This window comes from Notamacropus eugenii, chromosome 3 (genome assembly GCF_028372415.1).
Source record: "Notamacropus eugenii isolate mMacEug1 chromosome 3, mMacEug1.pri_v2, whole genome shotgun sequence".
Taxonomy (NCBI): Eukaryota; Metazoa; Chordata; class Mammalia; order Diprotodontia; family Macropodidae; genus Notamacropus; species Notamacropus eugenii.
In genome coordinates, this window is record NC_092874.1 from 204,463,466 (window position 1) to 204,484,288 (window position 20,823).

A 20,823-nucleotide genomic window follows, 5' to 3' on the forward strand; every position below is an offset into this window, starting at 1 on the left:
TACTAAGAATTTTTAAAAGTTATGTTCCAGTTTTTAAAAGAGCTTATACATAGAAGAGAGCTGTAAGAAGAATGGATTCTTACTCTAATTTAAGGATTGTTTTTTATTCATTCCAAACTGATATAGATATTTATATCTATATATGTATATATAATGTTAATAATATATAAAATAAAATGTTAATAAAATTGTGTTGGAACGTGGAACATTGAAGATTTATAGGTTTATAGATTTCATTCAGCAATAATAATTTATTATTGATATGAAATGTCATTGGACTAAATATATGTAGGAGGCAGCCAGGTGACACAGATGGATAGAGTTCTGGACCTGGAGCCAGGAAAAACTGAGTTCAAATCCAGCCTCAGACACTTACCGTCTGTGATTTTGGGCAAGTCACTTAACCTCTGTCTGCCTTAGTTTCCTCATTTATAGAATGGGGATAATAATAACAACTACTCCTCAGGGTTATTGTGAGGATTAAATGAGATAATATTTGTAAAGTGCATTGCAAACCAATATAAATGTAGATTTACATTATTGATTATTTAGTAATTGAAGTTGAATGATAATTTCATATAGTTTGAGAGTTAATCATATTTTACTAGTCAAAAGAAGCCCCATGTTAGTAAATTGGTGAACTAATTGTGTTTATGTTTGGAGAAAATTTAAGGGAAGCTATGTTAGTAAAATGCAAGATTCTTTGAGAGCAAATTTGTCGTTTATATCTTTGCATTGCCAGTTCCTTGAACATAATAGGTACTTAATATTTATTGATTTGAGTTGGAAACTGAATTGCTGTTTGGTAGAAGGAATAAAGGATTCTGTCACTTTGAGAGATTGTTTTGCTTTTAATGCTATTATTCCCTTCCTTCTCTCTAGATATGCTATCAAAGACCTTTTGAACCATGCCTTCTTCCAGGAGGAAACAGGGGTTCGAGTAGAACTAGCTGAAGAAGATGATGGTGAAAAGATAGCCATTAAGCTATGGTTAAGAATTGAAGATATTAAGAAGTTAAAGGGGAAGTACAAGGACAATGAAGCTATTGAATTTTCCTTTGATTTGGAGAGAGATGTCCCAGAAGATGTAGCTCAAGAAATGGTAAATAGTGTTCTTTCTGCAGTCATTGCAAAAGTCTGTATAAAATTGCTCAAATGACACAAAATTGAGAAGGTAAGTAATATACTAAATGAGAGTTGAGATTCAAAAAAGATCCTGACAGGCCAGAAAATTGGAGTAACAAAATTGACAGGGATAAATGCATAGTCAAGTACAATATAAAGTCATGACTAAACAGTATTTCATTCAAAAAAGATTTAGGCATATTGAGTGGCCTTGCAAGCTCAGTATGAATCAGCAGTGTCGGACGATAGCTAAGAAAGCTGGTACAATCTTAGGTTGCATTGAGATGCACAGTCTTTAAGATTAGTGAGGTAAGAGCACTGTTAATATTCTGCCCTCAGCAGACCATGTCTGGAATATTGGGTTCAGTTCTAAGTGTCACATTTTAGAAGGGTCATTGATAAGTTGTGGTGTGTTCAAAGCAGAGCAGCTAGAATGGTAAAGGTCTCAAAATTGTGCCATGTTAATATCAGTTGAAGAAATTAAGAATGTTTAATAATAAGAGAAGATTTGAGTCACTTGGGAGCTAGCTCCAGGAACTAGAACTAGAGTAATTGGTGGAAGGTGCAGAGCCAAATTTAGGCTTGACATAAGAAAAATCTTCCTAACAGTTGCAGTTATCCAGAAATGAAATCATTTACCTTAGAAGGCAGTTAATTCCTCTTTACTAGAGGTCTTAGGGCAAAGGCTGAATGACCACTTTTCTATTATGTTGTAAGTATTTCCTTTTGAAATGGTTCTTTTTGTTCATTTAGTAAATGTGTAAAAGCAAGAATAGAAATACTTAAGCACTCTTAAGGACAAACACAAATAAAGGAGCAGTAGTTTTTGATTAGAAAGGCTAGGGCCAGTTTTATATATTCCTACACACTTAAAACATACCCATACTTTTATATTGTAGAGTCACAAGGTTTTTGAGCTGGGAGAAACGTTCAGATTACCTAGTTAGCCACATAGATTTGAATGGTACCAAAACCCCCATTTATCCAAAAATATCTCTCCCAGGCAACAACAAGGCTTCCACAGTGCTTGAAATTGCCAACTTTGAAATCCTTCCTTTAGACTAATAACCTTACTAAGATGTAAAGCTATGGAAAAAAAAAAAGATGTAAAGCTGTGATACATTGGAGCAATCACATGTTAACCCTCCTAATAACCCTTAGCATGTTTCTACGGATGAGTTTGTAAGTCAAATTGGTCTTCTCACTGTACCTCATACACAGCTCTCCATTTCCTGTCTGTACTTTTGTGCTGGCTGTCTTACGTGCCTGAAATGTACTATCTCCTCACCTCCACTTCTTGGAATTCCTGATTTTCTTCAAGACTCAGCTCAAGTGCCACCATCCATATAAGGCATTTTCTAATTGTTTCAAGTGGCTAGCATCCTCCCAAATAAAACCTTGTATATATTTTGTATGCACACGCATACATATGTGTTGTTTTTTTCTCAAAGAATATAAGCACCTTTTTAGGTCAAGAACTGGTTTTGGTTTTTTTTAGTCTTTGTATCTCCAGCACCTGGCATGTAGTAAGTACTTGATCCTTGCTTGCTTGATAAATGGTTTTCAGAGAGACCATTTCCAATGGAAATGAGACATAGGGCAGGCTATTTTTAATGAGAGAGGAGTACAAAGGAAGAATTTAAGGCAGTGTGTTCCGAAGAATAAACCTCTTTAGGTGTTGCAGTGGAGTGCCCTAGCAAGTACTTTGTATGTGCTTCTGAGTTGAGTGCCTAAGGCAACCTCTGCTACAATCACAATTTTCCCTAAGACTAGTATTTAGAGCAGTTTCTTTCCAGATCTAATCCTTTTCTCCCTTTGATTCTTCCTAATGTATGGTGTTCTCCTGTAGGTAGAGTCAGGGTATGTCTGTGAAGGAGATCACAAGACCATGGCCAAAGCCATCAAAGACAGAGTATCCCTGATAAAGAGAAAACGAGAGCAGCGGCAATTGGTAAGGGAAGAACAGGAGAAGAGAAAGCAAGAAGAGATCAGTCTAAAGGAGCAAGTTGAACAACCAACAACTGTTTCTCAGATTGGGATCAAACCAGTTCCTTCTGCTACTGGCACAGTTACTGTCTCTACCACATCAGCCTCAGTTTCCACCCAAGTGGAACCTGAGGAACCAGAGGCAGATCAACACCAACAATTACAGTATCAACAACCTAGTATATCTGTGTTATGTAAGTATTTTTATAACAGAGTAGTTAAGCCAGTGATATAGCACAGTACCATTTTTTTGTTTCCTCTTCAGTAATCTTTTTAATTTCAGATGGAATTTAAAAACATTGGTTTCTGATTCTAAAATAAAAGTTGAAATGAATTGGATCTAGCTTTCCTTTCCTACTATCATGAAATTGAACCTATTAATCTGCTAACTGTTCCATTTAACATGTTTAGACTCAATCTGTTACCTGGAAATAATTTGACCAGGAACTAGTAACAGCTCTAGTTTTTTAATTGAAGCACTAGCAAACAGTGCACTCCCTATAAAACATCAGTTGCTGGGAGACTTTGTAAATTATGTAAGTTCAAATTGAAGTTAACTAGATAGAAGGGCAGTGTGGGGTAATGGATAAAGAGCCAGCCCCAGAGTCATAAAAACTTGGGCTCAAGTCCTGTCTCATATACATACTAGCTATGTGAAACTGGGCAATTTATTAAACTTATCAGTATCCCATCCCAGATATCTCTATAAGACTCAGAGTGGCAAAGAAGGTGCAGAACTCAATTGGTAGAGGAATTGTTCTTCACAAGATAAAATCATAGGTTCAGACCAAATAAAATAAGAAAACCTACTAAATGCTGTTCTGTAACCCAATCCAGACGAAGAGAGAGTGAGTAGTTGGAATGAAAGTTTTGCTTTTTCCTCATAGCTGATTTAAAGAGGATAGTAAGCTTAATCATTAGAGGAAATTTTCCATTTTGACCCAGTTTAAGGCAGTGTTAACAGTTGTGCTGAACACTGTGAGAAGCCAGTACTATAATAATACAAACTTGAACTCACATTCTGTGGTGCTATATGGTTTACAAAGTACTTTCCTCCCTATCTTGTGAGGTCTGTACAGATGAGGAAACTGAATTTGACAGAGGAAATAACTTGTCAGTAGTTGTTTAGGTAGTAAGTGGAAGTGCCAGAATTTGAGCTCGAGCCCTCATGACTCCAGAATGCTTTTTTCACACTGCCACTACTAATTCATTTTATGGAACAGTCTTACATATTGGTGTCTATACGTTTCTAGACGATCCTGGCTTTAAAAATCTTCAACGTGCTTTGTAAATGTGAGTTATTATTATGAACAACTTTAAAATACTCTTATGAGGTCAGGAGTATTATACATCAATAAACAGGAGTACAGAGGACTAAAGTGACTTGCTTGTGGGCATAGTTTGTCCTTAGAATCAGGGTTCAAATCTAGGTTTTTTGACTCCCAAGTCAATCAATTTCTTAAAGTTGCCTCTTGTGATAGAAGGTAATTACTGACATTATAACAGGACAACATTAAATTATTTAGGAGTTTTAGGAGTTTTCTGAACTTTTTTATCTGTGTGTGAAATTTCTTGTTATTCCCCTAAGCTGATGGAACAGTTGACAGTGGTCAGGGGTCTTCAGTCTTCACAGAATCTCGAGTAAGCAGCCAGCAGACTGTTTCATATGGGTCTCAACATGAGCAGGCACTTTCAACAGGCACGATCCCAAGCTATACAGCTTCTGTTGTTCAAGCACAATCCCAGCCCCATGGTGTATACCCTTCCTCCACAGTGGTAAGTAAAAGTGTAAGAAACTATGTAATTATATTGCAGTAGAAAAATGAGCCATGATGTACATCAACTGTCACATACCCTAAAGAAGATAAAACTTTTTGGTGCTTAATATGATTATAGTGATGATTGAACAGATTACTTCATCAGCTTATACCCTCCAGCTTTGTTAACAATACCTGAATAAATATATGACCAAGCTCTAATCACAGTAATATGGTGCTTTTGCTGGTAAAGTCTAATCCAAATAGTTTTAAGAATCAGGAACTGTGAAAGCAGTTGATTTGAAAAAAAAAGAGCTTTTTTCAGAAGTGTTATTTCTTAAGCATTTTTTTGTTAGATTTCTTATTGTGGAAGTCACAGGTAAGTGACTTATATAGAATGCTGCATGTGAGCACTCCAGAATGAACAGATCCCATGTTTGCATTTTTATTTTATTTAGTGCTTGTATTTAGTTTATCATAAATTGCTATGCATATTTCTTCCTTAGAAAGTCTGTTGGGCACAAATTCCTTCCCTACTGTATATTTGCCTATTTTCCCCCTTTATTTGTTATCCTTTTTACGAATTGTTCATTTTCAGAATTGGTTCATGGGGGCTATTTTCTAAAATATCGTATGTACATACATATATGTATATCTTATAGACACATTATTATCCCTGGGGTCACTATCTCTCTTAGCCCCTTTCTTCTAATGTAGAGACTATTTTGAGATATATTTTAAGATATTGGCACATTTCATGAGTCCTTAGATTTTTCTATGGATTTTAGCAGTTATATGTTATTGTACAAAAAAAAAATGATCATAAATGGTATTATCCTGTCATCTGCCTTAAAAGAGCCATTGGTTACTCCTTTATTTGCATCTATAAGCACAGTCAGTCTCTCCAGTTTTTTTCAGAAGGCTATTAATGTTCAAGTTTGTGGTAATCTTGACCTTCATTAAATGTGTTTTTCATTAAGTTGTAGAAAGTTCTTTTGTTTGCTATAGCTTCTTATTCCAAAGCGTGCGGGGTAGGAGAGAGATGGCTTGTATCATAATCTTTTCAAACAGTTTTGACTTGATTGACTTCCACGTTTTATGGCCACAGTAATAAAAGGGAAAATACTAACCTTCTGATTTTGAACAGTTTGGTTTTAAACTTGAGGGAAAAAAGAAAATAAGTTGGTTGGAAGAGCTCTAGAAAAGCTGTTTGAAAATTGTTCCTATGCCCTTGAAGACATTTCTAGTTTCCACAGGGTGCACTCAACGTTTTTTTGTCTGAACTTTTTTGGATGTTAAAATTTAACTTTAACATCTTGTAGAATGTAAGCTCCTTGAGGGCAGGAACTGTTTAATTTTTGTCTTTGTATCCCAAGTATTTATCACAGTGCTTTGCACATGGAAAACATTTAAGTATTTATTGAATTGTTTTAGTTTTTGTTGAGAAATGTAAGGGAAAAGTTCTTGGCTATAAATAGTCTGTAGTCTACATAGAAAAAATTAATTTGAAAAAATCACATGGCTGTTATTCTCATATTTCCAATTTTATTCTAATTAATTTTTCTTAACAGTTAAACTTCTAACCTACTGGCTTCATTTGCCACAGGATTGTGAAACATTGGGAGTTGAGTTTAGAAGAAATAATCGTTAATCTTTTAACTTTTGATTCATAAACAATAGCTGTGGTAGTTGTGATTTTTAGGCAGGAATCTCTTTGCCTTCTAACAGTTTATGGTAATGTAGTAAGAATTTGACATCTCTGAAGTATTTGTTTAAAACAAAAAGAACTTCACTATTTGTCTTTTAACTACTTTAGATTTGTATAGTACATTTTTCCCCAAGAGGCTCATACAAATTAAATTACTGATTCTTACCACTTAGCCTGTGAAGTGTGGAAAAGACAAATGTTTCTCTTTGAAGATGAAGTGACCATTTTGTTAAACCAGTAAAACATTCTGCTTGTATTTAGTTGTGTACTTCTTAAATCTAAAATTTTCCTAGTATGAGACAACTTTCTTTTCCTCCCAGCATATATACAATAAAAATAATATATTTGTAAGTCTGTTGCTTCCTAATACACATAAGTTTCTCCCAGTGTATCCAGCATCATTGCAGACTTATGGATAATGCAGTGCCAGGTGTTTTTTTCTTACATGTTCTTGAAACAAACCTGCAGACCCCTCAAATGTGCATACACACTATGTTCCTTGTCTTTACTACATCTTTCTATCAATTAAAATCATTCCTATGAATTCACAAGCAATAGGATAGTAGAATCAGAATATCCTAGAGGTAATTGAGTATTTGCCTAGTAGCATATGAGGCAACAAACTTTATGAACCTTTTTGGATGGAAAGGGAGCAGCAGTGAGTTGTCACCCCAGTGATTTATTGTCAAGTGAATTTACCTAGCCTACTTCATGAGTAGTCCAACCAACATTGATCTGAGTGGGGATTGTTATCTTCTCATCCCAACTATGCCCCATTTCTGTTACTCATTTGGTTGTTATTTTTTTTCCCCAGAATACTGTATTTATCTTCATTTTTTTGTTTTCTGTTTAGCCTCATCATGATCGTAGCATGTTGGTTTGTGTTCCCCATCTTTCTGCTGTTCCTTTTATGTCCCGCATCTCTCCCAGTGTTCCTTCTACCCTACCACCAGTGCTGTCTGCACCTTTTTCTCCTTCCTACCTTCGGACTGCCCCAGAAGAAACATTTGCTGGAAAACTTTCTAAGGCATTGGAGGATATCCTGCCTATGCACTCTGCCTCTCCACGCAAGCACCGACGCTCCAGCCTGCCCTCCCTCTTTGTCAGTTCTGAATGTTTACTATACTTCCTGGAAAAATGAAGATAAGTCCCTATTAAATACATCCAGGCTTTTAGAATTTTAATAAAAATGGAGCAGAGACTGGAGTAGACAGAAATATACCATTGTATTTCTGGAGTTTCTGTTGCTTTTATAGTAAGTTTGTTACTGGGGTCATAATTTAGTTGCAGTGAAACTCTGAAGACTTAATAATGTGATTAACAATGGAGATCATATGGGAACCCTATTTATCTTCCATCCTCAGCTGAAACGGAAGAAAAAAATCTAGTCAGTGTTGCGGATTTTATATCTGCCAAAAAGGCTCACTTAATCCAAAACTATTAGTACCTTCCACCAATTTAAGGCCCACTACAATGACTGAAATTGCCACTGTTGGGGCCCCTCCTTTAGGATTATGGCCTCTATTAACTGATTTCATAACCATTAATATTGCCACATATTAGTTAATCAATTTAGCTTTTTAACGGAAAATATAATGTTCTCTGTAAGGGAGAAAGAATCAGAACCAGTTCATTCTTATTGAGGGATGGATAAGGAAGATTAGAAAGGAAAAATGTAGAGCAGTAGGCTATCTTCCATTTTCCTTTCTCTCCACCAAAAATGTTAGAATATGAGCTCCCTGAGAATAGGTGCTGCCTCTTCTATCTATATCCCCAACTCTTGGTGTAGTACTTTGCATGTAGTAAACATTCAAAATGCTTTTTTCATTTTTTCATATATAATATAGGCACCAGACACAGGAAAATCAATTCTTATGATATTTCACTATTATTTTCAGGCAGTAACATCATACTCTCGGTTTCCTTTACAACCTGTATAGACTCCCTTCCCTGCAATTCAATTAAATGTATATTCCATTGCTTCATAAGATAATAACATACATTGAAACCTGTAAGGTAGGGTAGGATAATAATAGAAAATTGGAAATGTAGGAAGATTAAATACAGTAGATAGAATTGAAGCACACTTTCCATATTATCCTTTAGAGTAGCTTTCATTTGTTCTCCATTGGGAATATTCTTGTTCCATTAATTATTAAAGCTTACAGAATACCAGTGAGTAGTAAACAAAATGATCATTTGTAAATAGAACTTTAAAACTATGATCCTATAATCTCCATGTTTGGGTTGGGTTTTTTTTTTTCATGAAAGGGAGGTTGTAATTTAAAAAAGCAATATCTTACCAAAGCAAAGACTTCCATTTATCCATTTTTGCCCTGGATGTATTTAATAGATATTTAACACCATTTCTATAACTTTCAAAAATTTTGTCTTGCTAATCTTAATTTTGAGCAGTGATCTCAAAAGGTTATGTAGAGCTGCTCTTAAGCAAGCTATACATGTTTAATGTAATTTCCTGTCTAAATGTATGAATTACTTGTCTTATTCATGTTGATACAGCCTCAGTCCATGGTGCATCCGTGTGGGGCGACCCCAACATTCTCAGAACCACAGATATTTTTCCCAACCATTCATGAGCGTCCCGTCTCTTTTTCACCTCCTCCTACCTGCCCACCAAAGGTGGCCATTTCTCAGCGTCGCAAGAGCACCTCTTTCCTGGAATCCCAAACCCGTCACTCTCAGCCCCTGCTAAGGACTCTTGGCCAAAACCTTCGCCCTACCAGTAGTAGCCTATCTAATTGGACAGCAGAGGCAATGGTTATGTTGGGTACTTCAGCCACTAGGGTTACTGGAGAGCCACATGAGGTACAAATTCATCCTGTATTTGAACCAACTCAAATTTATAGTGACTGTAGACCTGGACTAGCACCTCCAGAAGAAGCTCACTATTTGACGCCTCAGGAAACAATATATCTAACAGGGGTACATTACCAGCCCCAGGGAGTAGAACACTATGATGGCATAGCATACAATTCCCCAGTGCTATCAAATCCTGCAAAGCAGACTCCTGAACAGAAACTAATACAAAGTGTTCCTCCCTCCAGTTCTGTCTTTGAATTTCCAACTGGTCAAGCTTTCCTGGTAGGACACCTTCAGAGCCTGAGGTTAGATTCTGGAATAAATCCAGCTTCTCCCCTGTCAAGTGTCTCTGCACCTATCAGTGCAGATGCTACATGTTTGAAATTTCATCCAATTTTTGTTCCGCATTCTGCACCTGCTGTGTTAACTCAGAGCAATGAAGGAAGAACTGGCTGTGTATTTGAATTTCATGTTCACACACCAGGCTCCTCTTCAGGAGAAGGAAGTGATGCTTTGTCTCAACGTGTTTACCGGAGTCTTCAGGGGACCATTGACTTTAATCAGGAAGGGCCACCTCTTCAGCCAGTTGGATTGCATGGTCGTCTACAGCCTGTGACTGAAGAGCAGTGTAATTACCATGGTCCAGAATTGACTGTTTCCACCGTGGAACCCAGTAGACAGAATTGGCCAGTTGGGAGTCCAGAGTACTCCAGTGATTCTTCACAATTGACATCTTCTGATACAGGAGATTTCCAGTCACCTCCCCCTACAGGGGGAACAGCTGCACCTTTTGGCTCTGACTTCTCATTGCCCTATATCCACCTGCCTCAGACAGTATTACAAGAGTCCCCACTTTTCCTCTGCTTTCCCCAGGGTACCACAGCTCAGCAAGCCTTATCAGCTTCACTCTCTTCAGGAGGATCTACACTCTATCCTCAGGTTATAGGACAAACTGTTGCAGAATTTTTTCTTTAATAATGTTTTACTACTCTATTAAATACCATTATCATTCTTAAAGTTTCTTTTATTCAAGGAAAGTTGAATCCTGGAGTTGAAAAACTTTTGCTTGTTTTTCAATAGCATGTTGGCATTTGTAATTGAGTAGGTTTATAAGGCAAAATCCTCACCTTCAGCCCACCCCACCCCCTGTATAAGAATGAAACATGAAAAGCTACTAAATATAACCTATAGCAAATCTTTGGAGATGGAAGCACATAAACTGAGCAATAGACTAACATTTCTTTCTAGTGATCCACTTGGTCAAATCCATTATCTTATATCTATGCCCACTGAAAACTCTTGTTTAGAGTGGAAAAATGCAAGTTGCTGCAATTAAGAATTCAACTGCAACCTGGAAGAATTGGTTAAGTGTACCATTAGAGCTGTCTGATGATGAAATATTTCTTAACGGTGCTCATGTAATACAGAAATAATGGAGAATTTTGTTTGTATCACAGAAAAAAATACTAATTATAGCTTTACACTTTCCTGTACATATACTTTAGAGGGACGTTTTTTTCAAGGACAGGAATTAATTATGTGAAACCAACATAGCATATTTTTTAATGTACAACCAATTAATAAATGAACTTTTTAAAAAAAAAACATCAACAAAGCAAATCAGTATACTATATCCAGATCATACTTTGAAATGAAGGGACATTTTTAGCACTAAGCCAGTACTTAGTGGTGCTGGGTTACAAAGAATTTGGGAGCTATAAATAGTATATGATTATTCCGTGTTCAACTCTTAAAGACAAACGAGGTCATATTTTCATGAATTTCACAAAATCATATTATGATTATATATTATGCTCTTACATATAATACCAAGGTAATCCAAAATGGGGAGAAACTGGTTAGTATTGCACAGCCAATAGATCCCCTTGATAAAATATATCACATCTTGGGACACTCTAGAAACATATCTTGGATTTTCTCTTAAATACTACCCTTTTAAAGAATCTACGCCATGATTCTTGTATTTCTTTAAGTTCCCCCAAATCTAGTAATACAGATATAGTTTCAGTATGAGTAAGCCAGGGAAACTTGCATATCCATATGACTTACGACATTTTAAAAGGTAAAAAAAGTTAAAGTCAGAAAATCATAGTGTACTAAAGCAATATTTCCTACTCCTTGGTTACATCTTGGAAAATACTCATGGAAAAAAACATATAGGGAAGTCTTGACTTTTATGACAGCCCTATATGTGCCAGATGACTCAGGAGAGCTGATATAAAAACTGTTTGTTTCATCATCATAATTCTTTTAATTCTTAATAATTTTCAGGATTATAGTTTTGAAGGTAGAAGGTTAGTCAGAAGGGTTGTAATACTAAGTACTTGTATTGCAGAGAAGTTTAATGTCACACACTCAAAAGAGGAACACCAAAAGAAAAATGGGACTGGCTTCCTAAAAGTTATGAATGCCATTACCTTTCTTTAGTCTCCTTTGTATAGTCGTCCATTTATCTCTTGCCTCCTCATTCAAACTTCTCATCCTTACTTTAACTTGAGACTTTTTAAAGACCGAGATATTTCATATATCCACAGCAGCTGATTACATTGATAAACTAATGACATTTTTGATTTAATGCTAGGTACTTGTCACCTAGTTACCGTTTCCTGAATAGCAAAAAGAACCAGCTTAGTGATTTTCGCCTACTCTTTTTTTTCTTGACTTGGTTTCTTAATCTAGTCTTCTACTTCTTGCTTTAAAAAAACTGCCCAACATTTTTTCATAGGAATTCTGTTTTATAGTTCTATTACCATTACTCGATAGCATTATAAGGTATAGATCAAAATCATAGAAAATACTGATAAGTTAACTTTTCAGCCATAGATTAATTGTATAATGTCAATATATATTCCAGAAGGTAATAAACCTTCTCTGTCTCCACATTTTCTTTACCCTAAAAAACTTATACAGTGTAATTTTCCCCCAGAAGACTCTACACCTTAAATAAGCAGTTGGAAATATTCCATTTTTCTTAGCTATCCACATAAACTTAGATATTTGTTACAAAAACAAATTTTTCCTTAAGATTTTTCTCATTTTCATTTTTATCTACTTCTGTCCTCCAGACACAGGCACAAAGCCAGAGTCATCTGGCTGCAAGTAACTTAACTGGGATTCCATCTTCCCAAACAGCACAACATGCTCAGCAGGTATGAGTGTCCTTTTGATACATAATATTTATTTCAGAATTATGAATAGACAGCAAATGAGACTACAGTTTTATACAAATTCCTGAAAAACTTTAATGAGTTGCGTTCCTTTTTTCAAGTGACAAACTTAGAAAGGAAAGTAATAATTATAATATCATTTTACTCTTATATAACTTAAAAGTAGTCAGAAGCAACTTGCAAAATAATTTGTGAAATTCTAGTTAATACTTCATTATATCTGTCATTTGTTATTCCGTATAAATGATTTTTCCAAATAGTTGAAGTTTATCCCACAAGGCACCAGAAGGATGCCATACCTGAAGCAGGACATGTAGGCCCTGAAATTCAGCAAATTGAAGATTTGAAAGATCAGCAAGACCCAGGAATGGTAGACTGGGGTCAGTAAGGCTCAGACTCAGAGGTCAAAGCCATCCACTTTGGAATCATTATAGGAAGTACACCGGAAGAGCTTTGGGCAGGATTATCCATAGCTTTAAACAGAATGGACACATGCATGCTAGGTATATTTAGGATAATAATCCAGCACTGATTTTTCAGGAGCTGAAGTCCATTAGACTAACTTTAGAAAATAAAGCCAGAGTCAAGGCTGGGACTGTCCCAAGTCTTTGAAGAAATTAACTTCACCTTCTGTAATAAATAATTCCTGGGGGTTTTTTTCTTTCTCAAGTTTATAGCACCCTTTGCAGCAATAACAGTGAGAGTCAAAGAAATTTGTCCTCTTGTATCATACACTAGTATATTTTTTAAAGAAATGTCATTTTCAATCTTTTCAAATTTTTGTGTCTCCTATCTGTTGTTATATCTCATTACTGTCACTACATATGTTTCTTTTTACTCTAACTCCTTCCTCATTTCCTTCTAATAATGATAGGAAACAATATAACTAAGGTCAATAGTTAGAATAAGGCTCTGAGTGCTAAAGATCCTTTTTGTGAGAGCCCTCACTCACTTTCAGGTTTAGTGCATTGTTCCAAAACTTGGATAAATGGGATGTTAATGTTAAAGAATAGTATAAGTTGTTAATGTTTAAAGTAAATATCTATGATTAATCATTATTCATAATACTGATAATGGTTTACAATAATCTAGTCTGGCTCCAGTACAACTAATATTTTTCATTAACAGCTCTGTAATCTACATATACTTATGTTTCAAAAGACTTAATAATAGTCCACATGTAATATACGGAATCGTACAGTGTGTTCGAGGGTTTTTCTTGTTTTGTTTTCATTTTTTTGACACTCCTAGGGTAGAAGTGAATAGTCTCTCATAGGCCCAGTTGAACTACTGATAGAAGTAAGAGCTTTGATGTGCTCTGTTTCCAACCTGGGTCATTTTAGTCTTCTTTAGGCAGTCGTATAACCCCTTAGTATTCAAAGCTCATTATACTGGTACCTGACTTAGTGTGGACACCCAATTGGCTTAGAATACCTGAGCACCAGCCTCAGCTTCCCCACAGTCAGGGGTTTCTGGCATGTACCACCATGCCACACTGAATCGCACATTTTGAAGGGATCCCAGAGGCTATACCCTCTCTACCATTGTCAAAAGTGGTCAGTCCAGCTTCTAAATTAAAATCTTAAGGAGAGGATAGTCCAGTTTTTGGACTGTTTAGATTGTTTGTAAATCTTTCCTTAAATGAAGTCAAAATTTGCCTTTATACCGTCTATCTGTTATTCCTGCTTCTGTCCTCTGTGTACAAAAAGAACAAAAAAACCTTTAAAATATTTGAAGACAGCTATCATAATTCATGTCTTCCACCAAGTCCTCTCCAAGCTAAGCCACCAAAATCCCTTTAGCTAAATCTCAGATGCTATCTTCTTGCATTTTGCTGTCATAGTTGGTAATCTTCCTCTGAATAATTCTCCTGTTTATCCGTGATATTCCTGAAATTTGATGCCCGCAAGTAACCAGAGGTCTCCCAGCAAAACGATCATCTTTCTCAGTTTATCCTCAAATAATATTAGTTTGGTTTTCTTTAAACTTTCTTCTATTGATTCATATTGAGCATGCAGTTCACTCAAATGCCTAGAACTATTTTTCAGAAATTTATCTAACCATAACTTCCTCATTTTGTACTTGTAAATTTGATTTTTAAAAATTTAATATAATGCTTTGTATTCATCCTTGTTAGATTTCATCTAGTGTGTCAAGATCTTTTTGAATATCTTAGTTTTTGTGGCACCGTTCTGATTTCTTGTTACATGTCCAGTCACTCCTTTTCGATCTCCTTTGTAGGATCATTATTCCATGTCCTTTCCTCTGTGCTTGCATGTATGCCAGGACACCATGTAGCGCCCTCTTCACTTCTCTTTGACACATTCTCCTGATGATCTCTTTTTCATAGAAGTTCATGTATTTGTTTCTATGCAGAAGACTAGCACACCTACATAATCCAGGGTTCTCTCTCCAGTCATCTTTCCCGGGTTTCAGTCTCACACCACCAACCGCCTACTGAATAATTCTACCTGGATGAGCCCGAGGCATTTTAATTTAAGGTCGACTGTCCCTCTTCCAAATTCCCCTGTTTCAGTCTAGAAAACCACCATCCTTCCTATCACCCAGATTCAAAGACAGATCAAAATATATAGTACCATCTTCCTAGAATCATCCAAGTGTTTTGCTTCTTGGTGTTGTGATTAGTTTTATACATACATAGAAGTGTGTATTGCATATGTGTGTATATGTCTCTTTTTATTTGACCCTGCATTTATTGAACACCTACTAGGTTTGGGGAATAGAAGGACAATAAATAGCTCCTTTCTTCAAAGAACTTGTATTTTAATAGAGTAGGCAGCATGCTCATATGTACGTATAAACAGAACACATAAAAAACTTAATACAAGGAAACCTTGGGTAGAGGGTAAGGGGAGTATTTGGACATGCTGAATTTTAAATGCTTTTGAAATACCCAGTTTAAAACCTCTACTAGGCAATTGGTGAGTTGGTACTAGAACTCAGAATAGGGAGTGTAGGGCCAGAAATACAGATATGAGTACCATCTACATAGAGATGGTCATGAAGCTCATGGGAGCTGATGATGTCAGCACATGAGAGACTATAATGAAGAAAGAGAAGAGCACTCAGGACAGTGCCTTGGAGTATAACCACAGGAGACATGATTTGATTAATAATTCAGCACAGGAGGCTGAGAAGGAATGGTCAGACAGATAGGAGAGGGGAAAAAAGAGAGCAGCGTTACAAAAACCTAAGGAGGAAAGAGTACCTCGGAAGAGATATTGTCACATAGAGAGATGAGGTTTGAGGAAAGGCCTTAGGGCAGTTAAAAGATTATTGTTAACTTGGAAGAAAGAAGCTTCAGTTGAGCAGTGAAGTTAGAGAAGCCACATTGCAGAGAGAAGAGGTAGAGGCAGCAACTTGTAGACAGCTTTTCTAGGAGCTTTACTAAGAAGGGAACAAAATGGTTAGGAGAGAAAATAGGTTTTTGTTCATTAAAAAAATTTAACTTAAAGGAAAGCAGTATGAAGGACAAGTTTTCAAGGTTTTTTGGTGGGGGGAGAGTGATTTTGTAGGCATCAGAGAAGGAATCAATAGATAGGGAGAGATTGAACATTAAAGAGGGGATGGAAATAATAGTAGGGGCAATCTTCTGGAGAATAATGAAAGAAAAGGGATCCAAAGGTATGTGTTAAAAGATGTTGACCTTCACAAAGAGGTACCTCTTCATTAGATGCTGGAGTAAAAGAAATATAAAAGTTGAGAATGTCAAGAGGTTCTGAGATAAGGGGAAAGGGAGAAGAAGCCCATAATGAATGGTCTCTGTTTTCTCATTAAAATATGAAGTGAGGTCCTGATGTGGAAAAGTTTTAATCAGTTGCTGTGGTGAAGAGGATGAAGTACCAATTAGGATGAAATAAAAGAATTGCTTTGCTGCAATGAGGATCTTGTGGAGATTAAGTAACATATTTGTTGGGGATAGCCCAGTTTTGTAACCTCTTCTAGCTCTATTTAGCAGTAAATGTTTAGGAGTAGAAAAGACAGATAATGTGAATAATTCAGATTTAGGGTTTAGCATGACATAAGTAGCATTAGGATAAAGGAGCAAGAAAATTGATAGTACAGAGTTGAACTGGTTAGCTGAAGGATAGGAGTTATGAAGGGAAGGAGAATGTACCTGGAGCTGGGATGATGTCTTGAGAAAATACAGAAGAGTAAAAAGATTGAAGGTCACACATCAACTTCTGTGTTATTTTGAGCAGGACACTGTTGATCATGTGTGCTTCACTTGCCAGTCATTCTTGCTTTTTAAAGAGAATTGAAAATTATCTTTATGCATAAAACTTCTCTAAAGGCCTTAGAGACTCGCACATTTCCTTGAAGATATGTAAATAATGACCCAGATTAAAGCTCTTTCTTTCCCTTTTCAACAATAGAGTGTACAACAAGCAGCCCCTTCTCAGCAGACGGGACAGTATCTTCTTTCCCAGTCAGCCACATCTGGTGTGGCTACAACTGCACAGCCAATGACTCAGCCTCAGCTTCCACAGGTCTTACCAGTGCCTCAAGTATCAGTTGGGAAGCAGGTAAATCATTAAATTCTTAGTGAAAGCAATTATCTGCATGTACCTGGGGCTTTTAAGGATTTGTGTGTTCTTCCCTCATGACGAAATGCCAGCTAAAGAGAATGTTTTCATCCCAAAGTAAAGTGGAATTTGCTTCCTTTGTGCATCATTCGTTTAAGTCAGAATATGCTGATAGCCGGAGCAAAAAGGAGACTTCTAGGACTTTTAGAACTGTCTGCCTAAAGTAAATGGGATAGCCGGCCTCTTGGTAAAGAAGGAAATAGGGTGGTGGAGCTTCTGTAAGATTGTTTGACGGTATTTTTATTTATCTGAACCTGGAATTCATTTCTTGTGTAATATTACATTTATTCTGTATGTTAGTAGCTGAAATATCCAGGGCTCTAGGTTATAAACTACATGGGAATTTTCATATCTAGAAGTTAATCTACTTCCTTCCTGATATTCCATTTCCAGGACCATAGTGTGCATACTGCATTTGTCCTTTGCTTGTTTTTTTCTAATTGCTTCTGTGCATGCCATCTTAAGGATCACACTAAAGAAGCTGAAGTTACTTTTGTTGCATGTGGAGTTGTTTTTTTTTTCAAATTTCATTAATGTTTGCTATGCTTTGTGACAATTCCTTTTACTGTATGTTGGCACAGTGGTTTGTCACCAGTTTGTTCATTAACAGATATTGAAAAAAAAAGTGCAAGGCACTATCAGTATTAGAACAAAGATCCTGAAAGCAATGTGAACAAAGTCAGTGACTTCTCACTAGAGAATGTTTTGTTTGCTTACAAGAAGTTTTGATTTGGAATATATATACAATTTTTTTATAATCAGTCTGATTTTATTTACAAATCTGGTCAATGTCAACAAACCTATTTGTGAAATAGTCCTATTTTTAGTGCCTAGCATGAAAACAATAACAAAATTCCCCAAAATTGTAACCATTTGGGACAATAGTCACTCTGCCAGCTATTTTTCTAATAGCAATCCCCATTCTGTTCTTTAGTGACATTGGTTCTAGGGTTTTTAAAGTTATTTTCTTCTTTTGGCTAATAAGTAAATCTTGCTTTTGGCTACTTTGCTTCCTTAAAAAAAAAAAGTCTATTTTTTCTTTACTTTCTCAGCTTCCTGTTTCCCAGCCAATATCGACCATCCAAGGCGAACCTCAGATACCAGTTGCAGCACCTTCCCTTCCACAGCCCTCAGTTACCCCATCTCTTTCTGGTGCTCACTTCCTTCCCATGGGCCAGCCACTTCCAGCATCCTTACTCCCTCAGTTCTCAGTCTCTCAGATTCCTATATCAACTCCTCATGTCTCTGTGGCTCAGACTGGTTTCTCATCCCTCCCAAACTCTATGGCATCTGGCATTAACCAGCCTCTGCTCACTTTGGCCTCATCTGCTGCAGCAGCTGCTATCCCTGTGGGATCAACTGTGGTCCCTAGTCAGCTTCCCACCCTTCTGCAGCCTGTGACTCAGCTGCCAAGTCAGGCTCACCCACAGCTCCTTCAGCCAGCAATTCAGTCCATAGGAATACCAGCTAACCTTGGACAAGCTGCTGAGGCTTCACTTCCCTCTGGAGAATCTCTATACCAGGTATTGTGCTAGAGTAAGCAAAAATCCAGGGTCAGATCTTCTAGAGGCCAGGCCTGACCTCAGGATTATAGTTATATGTGGAGATCCACCTAGAAGAAAAGATGTTCATGAGCCCTTCCTTCAAAGAACTAAAAGCAGATGGTACAAAGATTTGACTGCAGTAATCAAACACCAGAAAATTTTAACTTTTTGTTGCATGCAGTGTAACATATTAGCGAAGATGTATTGATTCCAGTTGTAAAACTAGAAGAGTTCAGCAGTACCAAACAACATGGCCATTTCCTGAACCATTTTCTGGGAAGGAGAGGGGGGCATCCTGGATGTTTCTATCAGCGTGTCTTACCCCAGCTATTTAAGAAAGCAAGGCAATAGCTTCAGCATGTAACTTAGGTTATACAGTTGTGAGAAATGGATAAACTGGTATTCTGAATGTGAGAATTCACTAGCCTCTGGCTGTTTCAGTATTAGGTTTTATAATCTGTAAGTGGAACAGTCAACATGATAATGAGAATAAAATTTCAACATTTAATCTTGTGTCTGTCTAGTCTAACAGCTAAAACTGAGTTTGTGTTCTTTTTCTTTGAAATAAAATATTGCCTGAGTAGATAAAGATTACCATAACCTATTTCCAAAGTTGATAAGAAACTTCCCAGGGATAGAAGGAAGCCAATTATTTAACTTCTGGAAGGCTAATCAAGTAACCATAACAACCTGGATGGTCTTCTATTTGAGATCATCACAAGATGTACCCACTATTGCTTTTCTGCAGGGAATCTAAAGAGCTATCCTTTCTCTTCCAAAAATTCATGTTTGTCCAGTCACATAACATTACCCTCAAATATGGTCCTTGGATGTGGTGAAAATAGAAGAAGGGATTGTGCTTTTAACTCCTCCCTGCTATATGTGATTGTTTTATGTCTGTTCCTGGTTTGCTTATTTGGTGACCCAGCCTGCACTAACTCAGCTCCCTCATTTCTGTCGCAGGGCTTCCCACCTCGACTGCCACCTCAGTACCCAGGAGACTCAAATATTATTCCCTCTTCCACCGTGGCTTCTGTTTGCGTCCCTTCTACAGTTCTGTCCCCTCCCTTGCCTACGGAAGCATTGGCTCCTCCAGGGTACCTTCCTGCAGTTGTACAGCCTTATGTGGAGCCAAGTGTTTTAGTTCCAGTGGGTGGTCTAGGAGGACAGGTTCAAGTACCCCATTCAGCAGTGAGCTTAGCACAGCAGGCCCCCTCTGCTGCACCCTCCCAGCAAGCAGCTCTGGAGGTAAATGAAATCTCTGCATGTGTGTGTGTGAAGCATAAATCTGAGGGGATAAAATTTATAGGCCACTGTAAATTTGGGTTCTCCTTTCTTGGAATTCATTTGGACACCATTACCAACTAACTCCTGAATGACTTTCTCTTACAGCAGAATGACATGCCAATGTGGGGGCCTTGTTGCCACTGGCTGTTCTGTTGGGAAGTGAGTGTGCCTCCAAAAGGCTTAGCCCTGTTAGCACTTCACTTCTGGCTAGTTCTGTAGATCTTACTCTTGTCTTCTCACCAACTCTCTTGCCGTTGGCAGTCCTGAGAGTATCTCATCCTGCTGTGCTCCCAGCAGCCCCTTTGCCCTGCTGGGAGAGAGATCTGAATCATCTTTGCACTTTGCTCTGCCTGCCCTGTTGCACATTCTTCTGGTAAGATGCTGGCTGCATGGCAAGTTGTAGTGTCACACTGTCTAGTGGACATGATGGCTGATCTCACTGTGCAGTCTATACCAGAGACTGGCCAGTAGAATCCTCCTTTGGAGTTGTAAGACAACTATCTAGATGCTGAATGTCGAAGACTTTCCTAATGAGATAGTGCTTTTAGGGATTAGGGGGAGAAATAGAAGAATTCTTAAGGGTAGTTTAGTGGGTGATGAAAGAGAAATAAAATTTTGACTTGTGGTGCTCTAATCATGCTTTCTTTTCACAGAGTACTCAAGGTATTTCTCAGTCCAGTCCTCCAGAACCAATGCCATCAGCACAGCCACAGACCACCACATTGGTCTCCTCTATAGATAGGTAAGTATGCAACTAAAATTCTCCTTTCTTGAACTGTGGCTGGGAGGGACTCAGATCTA

At 37.2% G+C, this 20,823-nt stretch overlaps 1 protein-coding gene across 19 annotated transcripts in view; it reads left to right on the forward strand.

The window, feature by feature from the left end:
* The window catches only part of WNK1 (WNK lysine deficient protein kinase 1), a 174,287-nt gene that overhangs the window by 125,248 nt on the left and 28,216 nt on the right, over positions 1-20,823 (forward strand). For 9 of the 19 annotated variants that reach the window (XM_072654100.1, XM_072654091.1, XM_072654095.1 and 6 more), the window contains 9 exons: positions 883-1,102; positions 2,975-3,305; positions 4,700-4,887; positions 12,483-12,566; positions 16,982-17,131; positions 18,244-18,714; positions 19,699-19,983; positions 20,128-20,181; positions 20,676-20,764. In XM_072654100.1, coding sequence (XP_072510201.1) covers positions 883-1,102; positions 2,975-3,305; positions 4,700-4,887; positions 12,483-12,566; positions 16,982-17,131; positions 18,244-18,714; positions 19,699-19,983; positions 20,128-20,181; positions 20,676-20,764 — 1,872 coding nt within the window. Of the gene's footprint in view, positions 1-882; positions 1,103-2,974; positions 3,306-4,699; positions 4,888-9,096; positions 10,336-12,482; positions 12,567-16,981; positions 17,132-18,243; positions 18,715-19,698; positions 19,984-20,127; positions 20,182-20,675; positions 20,765-20,823 lie in introns of all 19 variants that reach the window. The other 10 variants (XM_072654092.1, XM_072654110.1, XM_072654111.1 and 7 more) reach the window with 8 other exon arrangements.